Source organism: Notolepis coatsorum, assembly GCF_963971535.1.
Source record: "Notolepis coatsorum genome assembly, chromosome: 19".
In the NCBI taxonomy this organism is placed as follows: domain Eukaryota; kingdom Metazoa; phylum Chordata; class Actinopteri; order Aulopiformes; family Paralepididae; genus Notolepis; species Notolepis coatsorum.
This window is the reverse complement of record NC_140183.1, coordinates 10,148,718-10,173,717: the sequence shown is the minus strand read 5'-3', so window position 1 is coordinate 10,173,717 and position 25,000 is coordinate 10,148,718. Positions and strand designations below refer to the sequence as shown.

The following is a 25,000-nucleotide window of genomic DNA, read 5'->3' as shown; positions in this document are numbered from 1 at the left end:
ACTCGTACTATCGTTTGTGGCCATCTTCTGTAGCTTGTCACTCTGACTGTCTATTCTTCTGATGGCAGGTGTTTAATCAAAGATCCCCGCATTCTAGTCTTGCACAAGGACCAATCAGCACGTGTATGGGCGGGTTCATTTTCCATTGATGGGGATTTGATTGGCTGTTTTTAAATAAAGTGCGGCCGCAGGATTAATAACGTTAACGTTAGTTCGGCCAGAGAAACAAATAATTAACTAATTACAATAGTTGGACCTGCGAGATTTGTACTTTGTACTTTGTAGGTCTGCATTTTAAATGTAAGGAGTAAAAAGTATGTTTTTTTTGTCTCTGAAATGTAATTGAGTAAAAGTACAAGTATATACAAACCTAATAATACTCGGGTAAAGTACAAACCCCCAAAAACAGTACTTAAGTGTTGTAACAAAGTACAATTACTCAAGTACTTTACACCCCTGGATAAGGAGACTAGCCGGAGTGGACGCCCAGACCCAATAGATCATACAGTACTACACCTAGTAGCACAGTGCTGGCAAACATATCTGTGAAGAGATGGAATGAGGGGTCTGGCGCGTTCACTGTGTACAGTACCTACAGCTGTTTAGTGTGAAGTGATCAAAATGTACATCTACATTATTTACATGTACACGGTTCCAGGTTATGGCTCTGAATATTCACACCATCACCATGGCAACTAGGTTTATGTAGATTGCAAAACCCCAACTGTAAATAGGTTTTGCTGGTAGGGTGTATCCCACATAATATACCAGTGTAGTGGGTTCTATAGGCATACTTCACCATTGTATTGTTTTGATGTGTCGATGGGGCACTGTCACTTTAAGGAAGTTGGTTTTGGGGTTGGGCTGAGCGGAGACGCCCTGGTGGTGGGGTTTCATTCATAAATGTTTGGTTACTACTACGAGCTGTCAGGCGCTAGCACGGCATAGTTCTGACCGCTGTCACTTGTGCTACTATGAAATAAATGACACGCGGCGTTGTGTCGTCGCAAGATAGAAATTGTGCGTTTCTCTTTTCCGACGATTTCTACACCAGGGTTTTAATAAGAACGTATCCTTGTTTTCATAAATAGAACGTAATGATGGTACCCTGTGCCAACTCAAAAATAGAATCCCAAGTAGTCACAATCACAGGGTCGCTATGTAAATACACCACTCACGTCAGTAAGTGTCAGTGACTACGTGCTGTGGTCAGTGGAAAAGCACGCTCTTGGTTATAAAAGAGGAAACGGAGCAGAGTAGAGAAGTAGAGAATGATTAACAGTGTAATTACCGGCCGGCCACGTCCGTATTAACCATTTCACGGCCGCACTACCAAATGGTTAACACTTTCACTGCCACACGACAAAGGGTTAACCCTTTTCACTACCATCACTATTTCTCGCCCACCCACCCCCTCCTAATAGACAGTCCCCTCCCCATCATATGTATATACTCTGTCAGGATCTATGGGTAACAGTACTGTATATTTGCATATCGTATATGTCACAAATGTAACAGTACTAAATACCTGTATGTCCCTATGCCATAAATGTCATGTATGTCACTATGAATTGAAAATGGGGGACCCTGATGTAAACAAGACGAAAGTCTTTCTCTGGTCTGCATCCCCTTAACAATTGTGTGTATTGAGCCGTACTGTATTGTACCCATTCTGCAATCTGTTAATTAAAGTTTTCATTCATTCATTCATTCATTCATTCATTCATTCATTCATTCATTCATTCATTCATTCATTCATTCATTCATTCATTCATTCACACTACAGAAGGTTAACCCTTTACTATCACACTACAGACGGTTAACCGTCTGTAGTGTGATAGTAAAGGGTTAACCTTCTGTTGTGTGGTAGTGAAAGGGTTAACCTGACTCTCCTCTGGGCTCCTGGTCCGTATTAACCTGACTCTCCTCTAGGCTCCTGGTCTCTATTCAATGAGCCAAATCAAACAGTCAATGGACCAGGTGGATGAAGACCCTCTGTTTGATGTCACATCACAACCCTGTCATAACACCATCACAACCCTGTAACAACCCCATCATAACCCTGTCACAACCCTGTCACAACCCTATCATAACCCTGTCACAACCCTGTCACAACCCCATCATAACCCTGTCACAACCCTGTCACAACCCTATCATAACCCTGTCACAACCCTGTCACAACCCTGTCACAACACCATCACAACCCTGTCACAACCCTGTCACAACCCTGTCACAACCCTGTCACAACCCTGTCACAACCCTGTCACAACCCCATCACAACCCTGTCACAACACCATCATAACCCTGTCACAACCCTGTCACAACACCATCACAACCCTGTCACAACCCTGTCACAACCCTGTCACAACACCATCATAACCCTGTCACAACCCTGTCACAACCCTGTCACAACACCATCATAACCCTGTCACAACCCTGTCACAACACCATCACAACCCTGTCACAACCCTGTCACAACCCTGTCACAACACCATCATAACCCTGTCACAACCCTGTCACAACCCTGTCACAACCCCATCACAACCCTGTCACAACACCATCACAACCCTGTCACAACACCATCACAACCCTGTCACAACACTGTCACAACCCTGTCACAACACCATCACAACCCTGTCACAACCCTGTCACAACACTGTCACAACCCTGTCACAACACCATCACAACCCTGTCACAACCCTGTCACAACCCTGTCACAACACCATCACAACCCTGTCACAACACCATCACAACCCTGTCACAACCCTGTCACAACCCTGTCACAACCCTGTCACAACACCCTCTGCCTCCCCTCCCTCTCCCTCCCCCTCCCCTCCCTCTTCCTCCCCTCCCTGTTCCTTCCCTTCCTCCCCCTCTTCATCCCCTTCCTCTCCCTCTTCCTCCCCTCCCTCCCCCTCCCCTGCCTCTTCCTCCCCTCCCTATCCCTCTTCCTCCCCTCCCTCTTCCTTCCCTTCCTCTCCCTATTCATCCCCTTCCTCTCCCTCTTCCTCCCCTCCCTCTCCCTCCCCTGCCTCTCTCTCTCCCTCCCCTGCCTCTCTCTCTTCCTCCCCTCCCTCTCCCTCTTCCTCCCCTCCCTCTTCCTTCCCTTTCTCTCCCTCTTCATCCCCTTACTCTCCCTCTTCCTCCCCTCCCTCTCCCTCCCCCTCCCCTGCATCTTCCTCCCCTCCCTCTCCCTCTTCCTCCCCTCCCTCTCCCTCCCCCTCCCCTGCCTCTTCCTCCCCTCCCTCTCCCTCTTCCTCCCCTCCCTCTTCCTTCCATTCCTCTCCCTCTTCATCCCTGTCCCTCCATCTCTGCTGCCTCAGACAGACTGCCTGTGATCCTGACTCTGAAACAAAAGGCAGATTTGTCTGTTGGTCTGTGTGCCACCTGCTGGTGAAAAGGTGTCATTACAGACAGACTGGAGCTTGAAGATCTTGTGAAAAGTGTGTGTGTGTGTGTGTGTGTGTGTGTGTGTGTGTGTGTGTGTGTGTGTGTGTGTGTGTGTGTGTGTGTGTGTGTGTGTGTGTGTGTGTGTGTGTGTGTGTGTGTGTGTGTGTGTGTGACTGTGTGTGTGTGTGTGTGTGTGTGTGTGTGTGGCAGATGGGCAGGGGTCGAGAGGTGGAGTCTCCTCCATCATCTCTCTCTCTACAGTTAGTCTCTGGGGAATAGAGGAGACACTAGAGATGACTTCATTAACCTCCTGAGGCCCAAGCTGTTTTTTTTACATGCATTTTTTATTTATCTTGGCTATTTGGGCTTATTGGACCCTAATTAGAATACAAACTAAGTAGGCCTATCATCTTTTGATATGATGTACTTTTAGAGAAAAATGATGTCCACATATGTGGATTCTTGGTCCGAACTTCCATAAAACCCAATTAAGTCACCATTGTGTAATAGAATGAAAAACTCTTTATTTCCACCTTGAACACAACAGTTTTTTTTCTGACTGATGTATTAATAACACATACACACACATGTTTGAACATGTTTTGAATATCAGAGTAAAAACAACATGGAAACATTGCACTTTTCCCCCTTTTGGACAGTTAAAACTAATGCATGGATCATCATGCACAGGATACAGTACAGTACATACAGGATACAGTACATACAGTACATACAGGATACAGTACATACAGGATACAGTACATACAGGATACAGTACATACAGGATACAGTACATACAGGATACAGTACATACATGATGCAGTACATACAGGATACAGTACAGTACAGGATACAGTACATACAAGATACAGTACATACAGGATACAGTACATACAGGATACAGTACATACATGATACAGTACATACAGGATACAGTACATACAGGATACAGTACATACAGTACATACAGTACATACAGGATACAGTACAGTACATACAAGATACAGTACATACATGATACAGTACATACAGGATACAGTACATACAGGATACAGTACATACAGGATACAGTACAGTACATACAGGATACAGTACATACAGGATACAGTACAGTACATACAGGATACAGTACATACAGGATACATTACATACAGGATACAGTACAGTACATACAGGATACAGTACAGTACATACAGGATACAGTACATACATGATACAGTACATACAGGATACAGTACATACAGGATACAGTACATACAGGATACAGTACATACAGGATACAGTACAGTACATACAGGATACAGTACATACAGGATACATTACATACAGGATACAGTACATACAGGATACAGTACATACAGGATACATTACATACAGGATACAGTACAGTACATACAGGATACAGTACAGTACATACAGGATACAGTACAGTACATACAGGATACAGTACATACATGATACAGTACATACAGGATACAGTACATACAGGATACAGTACATACAGGATACAGTACATACAGGATACAGTACAGTACATACAGGATACAGTACATACAGGATACATTACATACAGGATACAGTACATACAGGATACAGTACATACAGGATACAGTACATACAGGATACAGTACAGTACATACAGTACATACAGTACATATAGGATACAGTACATACAGGATACAGTACATACAGTACAGTACATACAGGATACAGTACATACAGGATACAGGGCAGTACATACAGGATACAGTACATACAGGATACAGTACATACAGTACAGTACATACAGTACAGTACATACAGGATACAGTACATACAGTACAGTACATACAGTACAGTACATACAGGATACAGTACATACAGGATACAGTACATACAGGATACAGTACATACAGGATACAGTACATACAGGATACAGGGCAGTACATACAGGATACAGTACATACAGGATACAGTGCAGTACATACAGGATACAGGGCCATACATAACCCAACTAATTTATGTATGTATATATGTATTTAGTGATTGAATTGGTATGTATTACATTTAGACAATGTACAGCCTTTTAACTGCACCAGATATACTTGTTTTATCATTTTACATGTGTGCATGTTTACTAGTATATTAGCTGTTTCGACGAGCTTCAGTCCATAAGTACACAAACGTGTACATCATGTTTAGCAACATGCTAAGTTCTTATTTTTACAAAATAAAATTCAAATGTGCTTGTCATGACAAATGTCCAACGCTTATATACATATCTAAATAAGAATAAGCCATAAAATAAGGCAGGACTTCTTACCTGGTCGATGTTTGTGTCTGGAGTTGCCACTTGAATCTTCCCTCCTATTCGCCGCCATCTTGAATTTTTACCAATGTATGTTATACTCTTCTGACACCACCAGATGGCAGTATAAGTGTCCACATATGTAGCCATAAGGCCCCAATTCAGCAGTGTACACAATTGTGGACATACAATCTAAAAAGTGCTGTCCACGCATGTGACCACTAAGCAAGGAGAGGGGAGGAGTGGAGAGGAACCTAGGAGAGACAGAAGAACGTGCTGTTGTTGTCCAGCAGGGGGCGTTCTGGACCTGGTGGTGTTGTTGTCCAGCAGGGAGCACCTCTTCCTCTGTGTTATTCTCCAGGAGAGGTTTGACTGAAGTGTTGACCCTCCTCTTCCTCCTCTTCCTCTCTGTTGTTCTCCAGGAGAGGTTTAACTGAAGTGTTGACCTTCCTCTTCCTCCTCCTCTTCCTCAGGAAAGGTAAAGAGGTGCCTCCATCCTTCAAGCACTTTTTCAGCAGCTCCATGGCGCTCACCTCCATCAACCTGTCAGGAACCAAGCTCAGCCCAGAGGCCCTGAAGTAAGAGCTGCCAGCCTGTCTGCCTGTCTGCCTGTCTGTCTGTCTGTCTGTCTGTCTGTCTGTCTGTCTGTCTGTCTGTCTGTCTGTCTGTCTGTCTGTCTGTCTGTCTGTCTGTCTGTATGTCTGCCTGTCTGTCTATCTGTCTCTCTGTCTGCCTGTCTCTTTGTCTGTCTGTATGACTATCTGTCTGTCTGTCTGTCTGTCTGTCTGTCTGTCTGTATGTCTGCCTGCCTGCCTGCCTGCCTGCCTGCCTGCCTGCCTGCCTGCCTGCCTGTCTGTCTGTCTGTCTGTCTGTCTGTCTGTCTGTCTGTCTGTCTGTCTGTCTGTCTGTCTGTCTGTCTGCCTGCCTGTCTGTCTCACTGTGGTATCTCTCTCCAGAGCTCTCCTCCTGGGCCTGGCCAGCAACCCCAACCTGAAGGATGTCTCAGTGGACCTGAGCTGCTGTGAGGTGAGACCCCCAGAGGCCTCATGTATGAAAATACACACAGGTTGCATCTTCAAATTCATCTTAATATTGTTTTAAGAATAGAATAGAATATAAATACTTTTATTATCCCGAGGGAAATTTGACACTGCAAATCGCTCAACATTTAAACATTTAGACAGAACAGGTCACGAATAAGAATAACAAAACAAATCAAATTGCCTAAGATAAGAGTAGAATAAAATAGAATAAAAATGGAATAAAATATACAGTAATATAAATACAGTAAAAATATACTGAGGTCTACAGTAGGTGTAATATTGCACAGTGCTGTTTCAAACTAAGTCCAGGAAGATGGTAACCGTCACTCTGTGCTCAGTGATGCAGTGAGGCACAGTGATGCATTGTATAGTCTGATGGCTGTTGGAATGAAGGACTTCCTGTGCCATTCAGTGCTGCATTTAGGTAGTGTGAGCCTGGCACTGAACATGCTCCTCCTGTCAGCCAAGTCTGTGTATAGTGGGTGGGAGGGGTTCTCCCTGATGGCCTGGAGCTTAGCAAGGCTCCTCCTCTCCGCCACCCTCGCTAGGGAGTCCAGCTCCACCCCAACCACGCTACTGGCCTTCCTGACCAGCTTATCCAGCCTGTTTGTGTCCCCTGCTCTCAGCCCGCTGCCCCAGCAGGTCACAGCGTACCTGGGAGTCCACGTCACAGAGGACCTGACATGGTCAACTCACATAGCCACTGTGGTAAAAAAGGCGAAACAGCGCCTCTACCATCTGAGACAATTAAGGAAGTTCAGAGTATCGGGGAAGATACTCCACTCCTTCTATTCCGGGGCTGTAGAGAGCATTCTGACTGGGAACATCACTGCCTGGTTTGGAAACAGCACGGCACAGGACAGGAAGGCCCTTCAGAGAGTGGTGCGCTCAGCAGAGCATACTACGGGTATTGCTGTGTGTGTGTGTGTGTGTGTGTGTGTGTGTGTGTGTGTGTGTGTGTGTGTGTGTGTGTGTGTGTGTGTGTGTGTGTGTGTGTGTGTGTGTGTGTGTGTGTGTGCGTGCGTGCGTGTGTGTGTGGACTCACTAAGGCTGATGAAACCCCATGGCAGATTAGCGCACTGCTTATTCAGATTGATATCAACCTCAGATTGGTTGGTCAACACAGTTTGTTGAATGATAATTCTGGGTAACTCTCAACCTAAGACCCTATTCACCTATCATCGGCTTCACCTATCACCGGCCATCACACCGATCCATCCTGATCAGAATCCCGTCAACCGAGACCGCAAAAACTAGAAGGAAAACAGCTTGAATGCTAATTCTTTACCTCGAAACACAAAATATAATTTCAGTCGTCATTTCAAAGTTTACTTGTCTGCTTTTTGAGGACATTCTCTGTTTGCTGTGCAGATGTGAATGAATGAATGAATGAATGAAACATTTTATTTAAAATGGACACCACAGCCACATTGGACCAGCCAACAAAGTGCTAGTTTTCGACACCAGTCCATTGAGGCTTTTCTAAAAGATATAATGAAATCAACAGTAAAATACAGAATTAAAATCACAAATCAGAACAAATAGTTATCAGAGCAAGAGTCCATGATCAAAAAAACAGTCCGCATCTACATATGTGAGCACTTACTGCTGCGTTGATTTCAGCCATACCTTGAGTCCTCTGCTGAAGACGTTGGCATTGGACTCCAGTTTTAAGCCAGTGGGCAGAGAGTTCCATACGTTTGCCCCGTTAACCGAGAGGGCAGACTGAACTGCAGCTGGATGAGCTGATGTTATAGTATCCAGATGTCTGAATAAACCACTCTGGATTAGGGCCTGATCACTACTTTAAAACGGCAACAGTTGGACAGGAGCCCACGCACCCCCCACGCACCCCCCCACGCACCCCCCCACGCACCCCCCCACGCACCCCCCCACCGACCCCTCCAACCCCCCTATAATCAGCGGTGTCAGCGCCGCTCTGCAGTCTGGTGTCGATGGTTCGGAGCGAGAACGGCCCTCAGAGCAATTAGGCTTTTGGGATCCTTTCCAGAACGATCTCATAGGCCACTGACACTGGTTAAAAGCCTGGATAATGGAACGCACTTGGCAGGGAGAACGGAGAGAGAGAGAGCGAAGGAGGGAGGGAGAGAGAGAGAGAAGGAGGGAGATAGAGGGAGGTGAAGAGAGAGAGAGAGGAGGGAGATCGAGGAAGGTGAAGAGAGAGAGAGAGAGGGGTTATTCAATTTCATTATTTAATCATAATCACGTGACACACACACTCGCAATTACACTCTCTCTCTTTCTCCATCTCTTTCTTTCTCACTGTCTCTCTCTCCATCCCCCTCCCCCTTCCCATTGATCAGGCAGAGAGAGAGAGAGAGAGAGAGAGAGAGAGAGAGAGAGAGAGAGAGAGAGAGAGAGAGAGAGAGAGAGACGGCTTGCTGTAGTTTCACTGGGATTGCTAAAGATAACACATGAATACTAATTATACAGGAAACCCAATTATACATTCCCGTAGAAATCTTCCTGATCGGAACTTCTGGGGGAAATGATCTGTTCCGGTCTTTTTAGAACGTCTAATTAACCCTTTGGTGCAGGCGCCTTGTGTCATTGTGCAGTGTACATTGTGTGTAGATTGACGGCATGCAAATATATGTTTGTGCTTGTGCATGTGTATGCATCGGTTTGTGTGTGTGTGTGTGTGTGTGTGCTTGTGTTTGTGTTTAAGTGAGTGTGTGTGTGCTTGTGTTTGTGTTTACATAAGTGAGTGTGTGTGTTTGTGTTCGTGCGTATGCATCTGTGTGTGTTTGTGTCTAAGTGAGTGAGTGTGTGTGTGTGTGTTTGTGTTCGTGCGTATGCATCTGTGTGTGTTTGTGTCTAAGTGAGTGAGTGTGTGTGTGTGTGTTTGTGTTCGTGCGTATGCATCTGTGTGTGTTTGTGTCTAAGTGAGTGAGTGTGTGTGTGTGTGTTTGTGTTCGTGCGTATGCATCTGTGTGTGTTTGTGTCTAAGTGAGTGAGTGTGTGTGTGTGTTTGTGTTCGTGCGTATGCATCTGTGTGTGTTTGTGTCTAAGTGAGTGAGTGTGTGTGTGTGTGTGTGTGTGTTGTGTTCGCGCGTATGCATCTGTGTGTGTTTGTGTCTAAGTGAGTGAGTGTGTGTGTGTGTGTGTCTGTGTTCGTGCGTATGCATCTGTGTGTGTTTTGTGTCTAAATGAGTGAGTGTGTGTGTGTGTGTGTGTTCGTGCGTATGCATCTGTGTGTGTTTTGTGTCTAAATGAGTGAGTGTGTGAGTGAGTGTGTGTGTGAGTGTGTGTTCGTATAGGTCAATGCTTTATCTTAAGTGTGTTTGCTCTTGCACGTGGTTCCCTGCATGCATGTGCTTGTATCATGGCCCATCAGCAGCGCGTGACTTTGAATATAATTGTGACCGTGGACACACCTGTGTGTGTGTGTGTGTGTGTGTGTGTGTTTGTGTGTGTGTGTGTGTGTGGCTTGTCTCTAATGTGCTTTTCTCTCCTCCTAATGCATCTCTAAGCTTGGGCACTGTGTAAGTACTGGGCTGCTAACCTCTCTAAATACGCATTGCTGCTCTGCTTTTTGAATTTTTTATTTACAACACCCACATTTAGATGTCCAATTATCTTACCGAAAACTTACCCATACACTCACAACATCTGCCTGGGTGTCTCTCAGTGTCATCTATAACATATTTCCCAATGTGTATAAACCTGTTCGCTGTATACGCCAGACTCAGTGTGCGCGCATCACCGGAGCAGAAAGGAACGTAATCCTGGTCAGAACAACGGGGCAGACTACAATATATGTGCATTTGTTAGCCATGGTAGCGATCTAAACAATCAATCCATGCCAAAGCTAGATATGTAAAAGGTGATTGATTGATTGATTGATTGAAAAGTTTATTAACAGATTGCAGAATGGGTACAGTACAGTACAGCTCAATACATACAATTGTTAAGAGGATGCAGACCTGAGAAAGACTTTCGTCTTGTTTCCATCAGGGTCCCCCATTTTCAATTCATCATATGTGAAAGACTCACACTCGCAGCCATGCTGATTTGGCTAAATGACATCCAGCCGTTTTCGTTTGAAACAACTTTTAGTCAGGGGCGTGTCATGGTTTCTCCGTCGTAATCTTTGGGCGCAGCAGCTCGCGCAGGTCCGAGGAGGCTTAGTCACGTGAATCAGTTGGTGTTGCTGATTGGCTCGAACACGGTATGTTTGTATACAGCAAACAGGTCTATTGTCTGTGGAGCAGACAATACATTTATACCTGATGACTAGCCCTCTTGTGTTTGTATTTAGTGGAGAGTTGTTCATGTTGTCGGCTAATGTTTTTTGTCTGTCTTAGACCAAACGTAGGAAAATCGTGCGTACTTCCTCTTTAACCCTCATCACAAACACGTTGTCCAACCATATTATTATTTGTTGTTGCTTGAAAAACTCTTCTCCCATTTAAAACCTGTTTCCATTTCTACGTGAATATAAAGTTTAGTTTCTGGTCATTGATCAGAGAATATATGTGATATCATATCATTCATTCCATTCCATATTGCTTGTGTTTAAATTGGGTTTTCCGACTGTACATACAGCATAGCATTGGTCTTTTTGTACTTTGATTGAATGTACAACTACTGATTTGACATTGTTGTTTTATTTCTTAATACTCATTTCACACAGTTCCATGTTGTTAGTTGACCTGTTCCATGTTGTTAGTGCTATCAATATCAATGCAGTCACGGAGCCTGAAATAGATACCAGCTACCAGCCAAACGTTGCCTGTGGTTTGTACACCTGCTACAGTATCAGCCTGGTAGCCCATCAGAGTCCACTGCTATGGTACCAGCCTGGTAGCTCATCAGAGTTCTATCATTCTAAATAGTTAGGCTACTAAGAAATGTACCTGGCTGGTGGAATACTGAACCCACTTAACCCTTCACTGAATGAATGTTGGTTTCATGGCCTGTACAGGACATGGACCTAGATGCCCCTGGTATGCAGTGGGACTGTGGGACTGTGTTTGATGTCCTCTCCTCTGTTTCCATAGCTACGGTCAGGAGGCTCTCAGATCCTGGAGGGCTGCATCGCTGAGATACCCAACATCTCCAGTCTGGACATCTCTGATAACGGTGAGATTTATGTCGCCAGGGATAATCTGGATGTCATTTTCATCTCTAGTTGAGGTTATAGTAGGAGCGCTAGGTCTCCGGTGGGGTTAAGGTTAAGGAGTTAGGTTAATAAACAACCATAAATAAAACAACCCCCCCCCCCCAGAATGTCCCTGGCGACTCCCATGCCAATAACGTCTTGTATAACGTTCTCATGTAACCGCTCCCCGTTCAAGTTCCATTCAATGCCCACTCACTTATATCTGAATGCCATTCAAACCCCACCTCAGCTGGTCTTTAAGAGCAGGATCTAAACTTGCTAACAATGAAGCTACAGCATCATTATGTTGACCTTGCGTCCCTCCAGGCCTGGACTCTGACCTCTCCACCCTGCTGGTGTGGCTGGCCAAGAACCGCTCCATCAGACACCTCGCGCTGGGCAGGAACTTCAACAACATCAAGTCCAAGTAAGACTCAGCCACACTTCAGCCACGGTCTTTAGAGATACACTTCAGCCAAGGTCTTTAGAGACACACTTCAGCCAAGGTCTTTAGAGATACACTTCAGCCAAGGTCTTTAGAGACACACTTCAGCCAAGGTCTTTAGAGATACACTTCAGCCAAGGTCTTTAGAGATACACTTCAGCCAAGGTCTTTAGAGATACACTTCAGCCAAGGTCTTTAGAGATACACTTCAGCCAAGGTCTTTAGAGATACACTTCCAGCCAAGGTCTTAAGAGATACACTTCAGCCAAGGTCTTAAGAGATACACTTCAGCCAAGGTCTTAAGAGATACACTTCAGTCAAGGTCTTTAGAGATACACTTCAGCCACGGTCTTTAGAGATACACTTCAGTCAAGGTCTTTAGAGACACACTTCAGCCACGGTCTTTAGAGATACACTTCAGTCAAGGTCTTTAGAGATACACTTCAGTCAAGGTCTTAAGAGATACACTTCAGTCAAGGTCTTTAGAGATTCACTTCCAGCCAAGGTCTTTAGAGACACACTTCAGTCAAGGTCTTTAGAGATACACTTCCAGCCAAGGTCTTTAGAGATACACTTCAGTCAAGGTCTTTAGAGATACACTTCAGTCAAGGTCTTTAGAGATACACTTCAGTCAAGTTCTTTAGAGACACACTTCAGCCAAGGTCTTTAGAGATACACTTCCAGTCAAGGTCTTTAGAGATACACTTCAGTCAAGGTCTTTAGAGATACACTTCAGTCAAGGTCTTTAGAGATACACTTCAGCCAAGGTCTTAAGAGATACACTTCAGCCACGGTCTTTAGAGATACACTTCAGCCACGGTCTTTAGAGATACACTTCAGCCACGGTCTTTAGAGATACACTTCAGTCAAGGTCTTTAGAGACACACTTCAGCCACAGTCTTTAGAGATACACTTCAGTCAAGGTCTTTAGAGATACACTTCAGTCAAGGTCTTTAGAGATACACTTCAGCCACTGTCTTTAGAGACACACTTCAGCCAAGGTCTTTAGAGATACACTTCAGCCACGGTCTTTAGAGACACACTTCAGCCACGGTCTTTAGAGATACACTTCAGTCAAGGTCTTTAGAGATACACTTCAGTCAAGGTCTTAAGAGATACACTTCAGCCAAGGTCTTTAGAGATACACTTCAGTCAAGGTCTTTAGAGATACACTTCAGTCAAGGTCTTTAGAGATACACTTCCAGCCAAGGTCTTAAGAGATACACTTCAGCCAAGGTCTTAAGAGATACACTTCAGTCAAGGTCTTTAGAGATACACTTCAGCCACGGTCTTTAGAGATACACTTCAGTCAAGGTCTTTAGAGACACACTTCAGCCACGGTCTTTAGAGATACACTTCAGTCAAGGTCTTTAGAGATACACTTCAGTCAAGGTCTTAAGAGATACACTTCAGTCAAGGTCTTTAGAGATACACTTCCAGCCAAGGTCTTTAGAGACACACTTCAGTCAAGGTCTTTAGAGATACACTTCCAGCCAAGGTCTTTAGAGATACACTTCAGTCAAGGTCTTTAGAGATACACTTCAGTCAAGGTCTTTAGAGATACACTTCAGTCAAGGTCTTTAGAGACACACTTCAGCCAAGGTCTTTAGAGATACACTTCCAGTCAAGGTCTTTAGAGATACACTTCAGTCAAGGTCTTTAGAGATACACTTCAGCCACGGTCTTTAGAGATACACTTCAGCCACGGTCTTTAGAGACACACTTCAGCCACAGTCTTTAGAGATACACTTCAGCCACGGTCTTTAGAGATACACTTCAGTCACAGTCTTTAGAGATACACTTCAGTCAAGGTCTTTAGAGACACACTTCAGCCAAGGTCTTTAGAGACACACTTCAGTCAAGGTCTTTAGAGACACACTTCAGTCAAGGTCTTAAGAGATACACTTCAGCCAAGGTCTTAAGAGATACACTTCAGTCAAGGTCTTTAGAGATACACTTCAGCCACGGTCTTTAGAGACACACTTCAGCCACAGTCTTTAGAGATACACTTCAGCCACGGTCTTTAGAGATACACTTCAGTCAAGGTCTTAAGAGATACACTTCAGCCACGGTCTTTAGAGACACACTTCAGTCAAGGTCTTTAGAGATACACTTCAGCCACGGTCTTTAGAGATACACTTCAGCCACGGTCTTTAGAGATACACTTCAGCCAAGGTCTTAAGAGATACACTTCAGCCACGGTCTTTAGAGACACACTTCAGTCAAGGTCTTTAGAGATACACTTCAGCCACGGTCTTTAGAGATACACTTCAGCCACAGTCTTTAGAGATACACTTCAGCCACAGTCTTTAGAGATACACTTCAGCCACGGTCTTTAGAGATACACTTCAGCCACGGTCTTTAGAGATACACTTCAGCCACGGTCTTTAGAGATACACTTCAGCCACGGTCTTTAGAGATACACTTCAGTCAAGGTCTTTAGAGATACACTTCAGCCACGGTCTTTAGAGATACACTTCAGCCACGGTCTTTAGAGACACACTTCAGCCACGGTCTTTAGAGATACACTTCAGCCACAGTCTTTAGAGATACACTTCAGTCAAGGTCTTTAGAGACACACTTCAGCCAAGGTCTTTAGAGACACACTTCCAGTCAAGGTCTTTAGAGATACACTTCAGTCAAGGTCTTTAGAGATACACTTCCAGTCAAGGTCTTTAGAGATACACTTCAGCCACGGTCTTTAGAGACACACTTCAGCCAAGGTCTTTAGAGACACACTTCAGCCAAGGTCTTTAGAGACACACTTCAGTCAAGGTCTTAAGAGATACACTTCAGCCAAGGTCTTAAGAGATACACTTCAGTCAAGGTCTTTAGAGATACACTTCCAGCCAAGGTCTTAAGAGACACACTTCAGCCACGGTCTTTAGAGATACACTTCAGTCAAGGTCTTTAGAGATACACTTCCAGCCAAGGTCTTAAGAGATACACTTCCAGCCAAGGTCTTAAGAGATACACTTCCAGCCAAGGTCTTAAGAGATACACTTCCAGCCAAGGTCTTAAGAGATACACTTCCAGCCAAGGTTTTAAGAGATACACTTCCAGCCAAGGTCTTAAGAGATACACTTCCAGTCAAGGTCTTTAGAGACACACTTCAGTCAAGGTCTTTAGAGATACACTTCCAGCCAAGGTGTTAAGAGATACACTTCAGTCAAGGTCTTTAGAGACACACTTCCAGCCAAGGTGTTAAGAGATACACTTCAGTCAAGGTCTTTAGAGACACACTTCCAGCCAAGGTCTTTAGAGATACACTTCAGTCAAGGTCTTTAGAGATACACTTCCAGTCAAGGTCTTTAGAGACACACTTCAGTCAAGGTCTTAAGAGATACACTTCAGTCAAGGTCTTTAGAGATACACTTCCAGCCAAGGTCTTTAGAGATACACTTCAGTCAAGGTCTTTAGAGATACACTTCCAGTCAAGGTCTTTAGAGACACACTTCAGTCAAGGTCTTAAGAGATACACTTCAGTCAAGGTCTTTAGAGATACACTTCCAGCCAAGGTCTTTAGAGATACACTTCAGTCAAGGTCTTTAGAGATACACTTCCAGCCAAGGTCTTAAGAGATACACTTCCAGCCAAGGTCTTAAGAGATACACTTCCAGCCAAGGTCTTTAGAGATACACTTCCAGCCAAGGTCTTTAGAGATACACTTCCAGCCAAGGTCTTTAGAGATACTCTACCAGTCAAGATCTTAAGAGATACACTTCCAGCCAAGGTCTTTAGAGATACACTTCAGCCAAGGTTTTTAGAGATACACTTCCAGCCAAGGTCTTAAGAGATACACTTCCAGCCAAGGTCTTAAGAGATACACTCCAGTCAAGGTCTTAAGAGATACACTTCAGTCAAGGTCTTAAGAGATACACTTCCAGCCAAGGTCTTTAGAGATACACTTCCAGCCAAGGTCTTTAGAGATACACTTCCAGCCAAGGTCTTTAGAGATACACTTCCAGCCAAGGTCTTTAGAGATACACTTCCAGCCAAGGTCTTTAGAGACACACTTCAGCCAAGGTCTTAAGAGATACACTTCCAGTCAAGGTCTTAAGAGATACACTTCAGCCAAGGTCTTAAGAGATACACTTCAGTCAAGGTCTTAAGAGATACACTTCCAGCCAAGGTCTTAAGAGATACACTTCAGTCAAGGTCTTAAGAGATACACTTCAGTCAAGGTCTTAAGAGATACACTTCCAGTCAAGGTCTTTAGAGATACACTTCAGTCAAGGTCTTTAGAGACACACTTCAGCCAAGGTCTTAAGAGATACACTTCCAGTCAAGGTCTTAAGAGATACACTTCAGCCAAGGTCTTAAGAGATACACTTCAGTCAAGGTCTTAAGAGATACACTTCCAGCCAAGGTCTTAAGAGATACACTTCAGTCAAGGTCTTAAGAGATACACTTCAGTCAAGGTCTTAAGAGATACACTTCCAGCCAAGGTCTTTAGAGATACACTTCAGTCAAGCTCTTTAGAGACACACTTCAGTCAAGGTCTTTAGAGATACACTTCCAGCCAAGGTCTTTAGAGATACACTTCCAGTCAAGCTCTTTAGAGATACACTTCAGTCAAGGTCTTTAGAGACACACTTCAGTCAAGGTCTTTAGAGATACACTTCCAACCAAGGTCTTTAGAGACACACTTCAGTCAAGGTCTTTAGAGATACACTTCAGCCAAGATCTTTAGAGATACACTTCCAGCCAAGGTCTTTAGAGACACACTTCAGCCAAGATCTTTAGAGATACACTTCCAGCCAAGGTCTTTAGAGATACACTTCAGCCAAGGTCTTAAGAGATACACTTCAGTCAAGCTCTTTAGAGATACACTTCCAGCCAAGGTCTTTAGAGATACACTTCAGTCAAGGTCTTTAGAGATACACTTCCAGCCAAGGTCTTTAGAGATACACTTCAGCCAATATCTTTAGAGATACACTTCCACCCAAGGTCTTTAGAGATACACTTCAGTCAAGGTCTTTAGAGATACACTTCCAGCCAAGGTCTTTAGAGATACACTTCAGCCAATATCTTTAGAGATACACTTCCAGCCAAGGTCTTTAGAGATACACTTCAGTCAAGGTCTTTAGAGATACACTTCCACCCAAGGTCTTTAGAGATACACTTCAGTCAAGGTCTTTAGAGATACACTTCCAGCCCTCACCCAAGGTCTTTAGAGGAAAATGTGGAGACATCAATGATGCAACAGTGCCTAATTTCAGCAACCACTGGGACCAGGATTCTGCATAAGTGAATGAACCTTTTAGAACTCTGGTCCCTGTCAGCCTGCATGAGTTGGTTATTCCTGTATCCGTGACCAGATCTTATTAAGCTTGCTCCCTCCAAGAGGTCTGCAGAGGTTCATGTTAGTGAAGGCCATTGGGAGGACATGGGAGCCATCAGTCACAGTTTGACTGGGTCAGAGCTGAAATATGAACAATGCCCTTCAGTCCTGCCGCCAGAAGAGGCATTCCTAGCTAGTTCTTCAGCTCTGCTCTGCTCTGCTCAAGTGCAATTGATCTATCAGAAACCCCGCCCTCTTTTCTTTGATCCAATCACAACTGTTGCTTCCCTCGCTTTACTTTGTTTGTCCAAGGGACGCAACAGTTGTGATTGGAGGATCAAGAAAAGAGGTCGGGCTTCAATTGGTTTTAACCAACGTTTTGGCAAGAACCTCCTCTGACGTCTTGCACAGATCCAGAGCAGTGGGTCTGAGGCAGGCCACGTGAGCGGATCGGCGCGGCCGAGAAATCCGCTCTTCGCTCTTTAAAGCTTGGTCCGCTCCGCTAATCGCTCATGTTGACCCCGCCCCCAAGTCGCTCTCCGCTCCCTCACCGCTCACCTTGAATCGAGTGCTCCCCGCTCCCCGCGCCAGATCGCTCGGCTTTTTTTTATTTTTGTTTGGAGCATGGTGTAAATTAGCTCAAACTACAACAGTCTACACCCCCTGGGCCCCTTAACAATTGTTTGTATTGAGCAGCATTGTAATTGTACCCATTCTGCAATGTTAAATAACGTTGTTTATCCATTCACTAGTTCTATTAAGCGATGATAGTTAGCCAAGCCACAATGCTATGGTCGCTGCCATTAACGTTAGCATGTAAGCTAACGACTACAACAATGGCGTCGATACTTTTCTAACAGGAGTGAGTGAAGGAGGAGGAGTGAAGCCTGAACAAGATATCACAGGTTCACCCTTCTCAATTCTCATTGGTTGAAAATGGCCTTCATGTTTGTACATCGCCATCTGTTGCTTTGGCATTGTACTACATGTATATTATTACATCAGTGTTAAACCACTGTGTGAGCGTCCCGGAGTGGATTGGAGCGGAGGAGAACTCTCGCTCCGGACGTCGCGCCGACCCATTTTAAAACCCACTCCTCGCTCACGTCAAAACCGCCCGCTCCGCTCCCCGCGCCGCTCACGCTCCGATCCGCTCACATGGCCTGGTCTGAGGGCAGCAGGGTCCTCTGTCTACAATACAGCGCTTGTGTACAGGGAAAGGGTGGTTTGCTTAGTGACAGATTTCTAACATTATCACACAATGTAGGCCGCTATCATACAGTTGTATGTAGCTCAATGGGCAGAGTACGACACGTAACATGCCTGTTAGGCATTCAATTCTCCCTTGGGTTATCAGTGTAACTTTGTAAAGAAACTCAAAGTGTTAAGAGCGATGCACTGCTCTGTTGTATGTTAGAACTTTGTAAAGAAACTCAAAGTATTAACACTTTGAGCGCCACGCCTGGTTTTCCTTTTTACCGGCTGAATGCCACCATCGGCGCCAATGTTAACGTTAATATCGCCTAATCTATGTTTTAAATTATGGCTATGTGTCTAATCTGCCCATCGCATTATCAAAGACTATTTTCCAGTCAGTGCTGTCAAGGCAGATTGTTTTTTTATCGCGTCGTTTCCGTTTCAGAGCATTTAGAAAAGCACCCGTTTTCAGATAAAAAACAGCTCATTCTGGAGCATTCTATGAAAATCGTCTTTTACTGGAATATTCCACAACGTTGATATTCGTCTGCCTTTTTATGAATCGTTTTCAAATAAACGCTAGATGATCAATATTATACGTGCACGCAAGCACATTACGGCCGCGCACGGATAATCGCCTCGTTGATTTCCTCTTGGACTTTTACAGTGAAACCGAAAGAAGACATTTCACAAAACAGCCTATATCTTCATCAAACTTACTCTGATTATCCTAACACTGATAACATAGAGTCCTTACCTGACATCAGATGGTATCAAGTTCAAGTTCTTTAATAGTTGTCATACAGAAGTACAGAATACTTTCATACAAAATGCTTCTTACTGTTACGCTCCAGAGACTGTGCTAGACAAGATAGTATCAAATAACATAATAACATAATATAGCATGAATTTAGAAGAAGAAATGAGGTCACAGTGTTCGGTATAGACATATGTACAATGTTCTGAGTTACCATATAATATACAATACACAATACTATGCAGTGTACTAATGTACAGTACTATCTAGTGCAAAGCAGAAATGGGATGAGGTACAATTTTAGGTACAATTTACAGTAAGGTGTACGAGTTGTAGTGCAATCCTTCATCCATAAATATAAAGTGTGGGGAGTGGGTGCTACAGTGTGTTTGTTTAAAGTGGGTGTGTGCTATAAAGTGTGTGGAGTGGGTGCTACAGTGTGTTTGTTTAAAGTGAGTGTGTGCGTGTGGATGTGTGTGCTATGTGCGTTTGGTGGTTGTTGTTGTGTAGTGTTCATTCATTGTTCGTTTAGCAGCCTGATGGCCTGGGGATAGAAGCTACTTCTGAGTCTTTCTGTGCTCGCCTTGAGACTCCTGTATCGCTTGCCTGACCGCAGCAGTTCGAAGAGGCAGTTGTTCGGGTGACTGGAGTCTTTAATGATTCTCTTAGCCTTGCCCTTGCAACGCTTGTAGTAAATGTTCTGGAGGGTGGGGAGCCCCCCTCCAATTGTGCGTTCGGCTGAACGTGTCACTCTTTGTAGTCTGCTTTGGTCTTTTGCAGTGCTATTCCCAAACCAGGAGGTGATGTTGCCGGTCAAGATGCTCTCTATTGTACATGAGTAGAAGTTCTTAAGGATCTTCTGGCTGACTTGGAACTTCCTTAGGCGCCTGAGGAAGTAGAGGCGTTGTCGTGCCTTCTTCACCACACTGTTAATGTGTGTGGTCCATGTCAAGTCCTCGGATATGTAGGCTCCGAGGTACTTGAAGCTGTTGACTCTCTCAACCGGTGCCCCGTCGATGCTGAGGGGGCTGTAGTCCTTGACCCCCGACCTCCTGAAGTCCACAATCATCTCCTTTGTTTTGCTGACGTTCAGGGAGAGGCTGTTTTCCTGGCACCATCCCGCCAGGACCTTGACCTCTTCCAGGTAGGCCCTCTCGTCGTTGGCAGAGATCAGGCCCACCACCACTGTGTCGTCAGCAAATTTGACGATTGTATTGCTACTCCGCTGAGCCACACAGTCGTGTGTGTACAGGGAGTAGAGGAGGGGACTCAGAACACAGCCCTGGGGGGCCCCTATGTTGAGGGTGATGGATGAGGAGGTGCAGTTGCCTGCTCTCACCACCTGGGGTCTGCCAGTCAGGAAGTCCAAGACCCACTGGCAGAGGTCATAGCCCAAGCCCAGGTCCCTGAGCTTGGCTATGAGTATGGAGGGGACTATGGTATTGAATGCCGAGCTGTAGTCGATGAATAGCATTCTCACATAGTTCCCCTGCCTCTTGTCCAGGTGTGATGCTGCTGTGTGCAGCACATGGGATATGGCGTCCTCCGTGGACCTGTTGGGGCGGTATGCAAATTGCAGGGGGTCCATGTTGATGGGGAGGGAGGAGCAGATGTAGCCCTTTACTAGCTTCTCAAAGCACTTCATGGCTATGGAGGTGAGAGCTACAGGGCGGTAGTCGTTGAGGCAAGCAGGCTTGGATTTTTTGGGTACAGGGATAATAGTGGACTTCTTCAGGCAGGTGGGGATGACAGCCTGTTCTAAGGACAGGTTAAATATGTCAGTGAATACTGGGGCCAGTTGGTCGGCACAGACTTTTAGGACGCGGCCGGGGATGCCGTCCGGACCTGCTGCCTTCCTGATATTCACTTGGTATCCAACTGGTATATTCCAATTCCTGATCACCATTCAAAAAAATCGATACGTGTATGGATCCAACGCGATACTGTAGAACTCCATGATCAGCGGGGATCTGAGGTTCCAGAATGAACTGTGGTAACCCCGGCTGGATCAGTGAACTGGAAAATGTGGAGTACCGGATTTTTTTCCCCATTCATTTTCATTGAGTCCATTCCAAAATCACTTATGTCATCTGGGAGACGACAGGGGGCGCTTTTTTCCACAGTGATCGCCGGCGCCGCTCGGCTATACTCGGGTAGGCTCGGGTGATGCAATAATTTTTCAGATTGCTAAAAAAAAAAAAAAAAAAAATCCGAGAAATCTCGTGAGTGGCTTTCAACCACCTATAAAAAAACACGAGAAATCTCGTGAGTGGCACGGAAAGTGTTAAGAGCGATGCACTGCTCTGTTGTTATATTTTTATTGAACTATTCGATCACACTTTTTACTGTCCGTTCTATTTAATTTTTTGCCGATTTTTAAACTGAATCAAACCGCACTTTTTTACTCTGTCTATTCTATTTTATTATTTGTATTACTGAATGAAACCGTAAACAGAGAGGCCTATTTGGGATGTTAGATCCTAATGTGAAAAACTGTGATTTGTGACAGTGACCACTCTATCTTATTTATGCTCGCTTATGCCTGTATTTTTTACTGCTGTGAAGCACTTTGAACTGCAATTTCTGTATGAAAAGTGCTATACAAATACATTTATTATTATTATTATTATTATTATTATTATTATTATTATTATTATTATTATTATTATTATTATTATTATTATTATTATTATTATTATTACTCAAAATATACACGTGGATTATGATCCTGGAAGGCGCTTTGCATAAAAGCATCTGATATGTTTGTCATCTAAAAGCTCTTGACTTTGGGCTCGTTTTTGCATAGTAGGCTTATGAGCAAACATTCTACTGTATCGTCAAATCAGTATTTCAAGTCAGGAGGTCAAGAAAATACTAGTTACATAAAAATAAGTAGACCATCTATCATCCTCTCTCCTTCTCTCCTCTCATCTCTTATATCCTTCTTTCCTGTCATCGCTTCTCCTCTCTATTCTCCGTATCTCTCTTCTCTCACCTCTCTCTCCTCTCTCCTCTCATCTCTCCTTCTCTATCATCTCTCCTCTCTCTCATCTCCTCTCTCTCCTCTTCTCTCCTATCTCCTTCTCTCATCTCTTTCCTCTCTCCTCTCCTCCCTCTCCTTCTCTCTGTCCTCCTCATACATTATCCTCTCATCTATCTTTCTCTATTCTATCATCTCTTCTCCTCTCCTCCTCTCTCCTCTCCTCTCTCCTCCCTCTCCTTCTCTCTCTCCTTCAGAAACCTGGCCCCGGTGTTGGACAACCTGGTCCATATGATCCAGGAGGAGGAGTCGGTGAGTTGCTTCATTTCCTCCCGTGTCTCGTTTTTTTAAATAGAAAGCGTCTGATACCTGAGAATTCTGCTCATTGAATATTCGTCTCTCAGCCAGTGGCCGGTTCCATACAGCTAGACGTACTGTAGACTTGGATCTTAGGTCTGTTCTGACTCTCTATAGATGACACATGTGAGTGGGGAGGAGATAGCTCCAGTGGGGAGGAGAGAGTTCCAGTGGGGAGAGAGCTCCAGTGGGAGGAGAGAGAGCTCCAGTGGGGAGGAGAGAGCTCCAGTGAGGAGAGAGAGAGCTCAGTACCGACCACAGCTGTCTTTGCATAACAACAGCCATGTCGTCAGGTGTGCTCAAATACATAGCACCCCTCCCCTCAACGTTTGGTGTGAAACTGTGAACGATTGGTCTGTGTGATTGCCATGAAATGCAACAGCATTTATCTGTCTATGACCTTGTTGTATTAAAAGCCTCTAGGCTGTTGTTTTATACATTGTAGATAATAAATAGCGCGATATCTCTCTCTCTATCTCTCTATCTCTCTCTCTCTCTCTCTCTCTCTCTCTCTCTCTCTCTCTCTCTCTCTCTCTCTCTCTCTCTCTCTCTCTCTCTCTCTCTCTCTCTCTCTCTCTTTCTCTCTCTCTCTCTCTCTCTCTCTCTCTCTCTCTCTCTCACGTTCCGAGACTTGCGCGGCGTTATGACTTGTCATAAGTGAATTGTATATAGAAACAACTCACCAAAATTGACTTGCACAACTGATTTTTTTTTATCTACGAAGGGGGGACCCCCCCCACCCCCGCAACCGCAACTGACCACGCCCCCAAATGTGTCCCCTCCACCATTGAAAACAAAATTACGCCCCCTTGTATATATATATTATATATATATCTCACTCTCTCTCTCTCACACACACACACTCACACACACACACACACACACACAAACACACACACACACACACACACACACACACACACACACACACACACTCACACAATCCCCTACTGATGAAATGAGACTGAACACTAATGAATGAGTTTCATTTGAATATTAAGCAGTAGTTTCCATCATTTTACAGAGACGTCCGATGACTCAATCTGTTGCTCGTCTTACCTGAGGTCAATCTCATTTGGATTTCATTGTTTTGCAATTTCTCTGGCGACTCGCATTATTAATAGAGACGGGTCCTCCCTCCACATCCTGAGTGATGATTTCATAACTTTCAGTTAGTGATACGTGATACGTGACCTCCTGGCCACATTGCTCTGATATGAAGTGGAATGTATGTGTCTCTATGTACAGGTTACATTCAGACTGTAAAATCAAAGCACATTTATTCTGCTCATTTCGGATTCTGATCTTTTTTCTGTGTGGACAGCTCAAATCACATGGAATCTGATGTTTAAAATTCTGAAATGTAATAACTAAAGCTGTAATAACTAAAGCTGTAATAACTAAAGTGTGTAATAACTAAAGCTGTAATAACTAAAGCTGTAATAACTAAAGTGTGTAATAACTAAACTAAAGCTGTAATAACTAAAGCTGTAATAACTAAATTGTGTAATAACTAAAGTGTGTAATAACTAAACTAAAGCTGTAATAACTAAAGCTGTAATAACTAAAGCTGTAATAACTAAAGCTGTAATAACTAAAGTGTGTAATAACTAAAGCTGTAATAACTAAAGCTGTAATAACTAAAGTGTGTAATAACTAAAGCTGTAATAACTAAAGCTGTAATAACTAAAGTGTGTAATAACTAAAGTGTGTAATAACTAAACTAAAGCTGTAATAACTAAAGCTGTAATAACTAAAGCTGTAATAACTAAAGTGTGTAATAACTAAACTAAAGCTGTAATAACTAAAGCTGTAATAACTAAAGCTGTAATAACTAAAGCTGTAATAACTAAAGCTGTAATAACTAAAGTGTGTAATAACTAAACTAAAGCTGTAATAACTAAAGCTGTAATAACTAAAGCTGTAATAACTAAAGTGTGTAATAACTAAACTAAAGCTGTAATAACTAAAGCTGTAATAACTAAAGCTGTAATAACTAAAGCTGTAATAACTAAAGTGTGTAATAACTAAAGCTGTAATAACTAAAGCTGTAATAACTAAAGTGTGTAATAACTAAAGTGTGTAATAACTCAACTAAAGCTGTAATAACTAAAGCTGTAATAACTAAAGCTGTA

General features: G+C 43.9%; 1 protein-coding gene across 1 annotated transcript in view; it reads left to right on the top strand.

Moving 5' to 3' along the window:
• The window catches only part of LOC311245930 (F-actin-uncapping protein LRRC16A-like), a gene marked incomplete at its 3' end in the record, with an annotated part of 192,389 nt that overhangs the window by 138,126 nt on the left and 29,263 nt on the right, over window positions 1-25,000 (top strand). Inside the window, 7 exon segments of the mRNA XM_084335954.1 lie at window positions 6,151-6,255; window positions 6,634-6,703; window positions 10,215-10,226; window positions 11,745-11,826; window positions 12,173-12,272; window positions 22,766-22,820; window positions 24,114-24,127. Of these exon segments, the coding sequence (XP_084192080.1) occupies window positions 6,151-6,255; window positions 6,634-6,703; window positions 10,215-10,226; window positions 11,745-11,826; window positions 12,173-12,272; window positions 22,766-22,820; window positions 24,114-24,127 (438 nt within the window).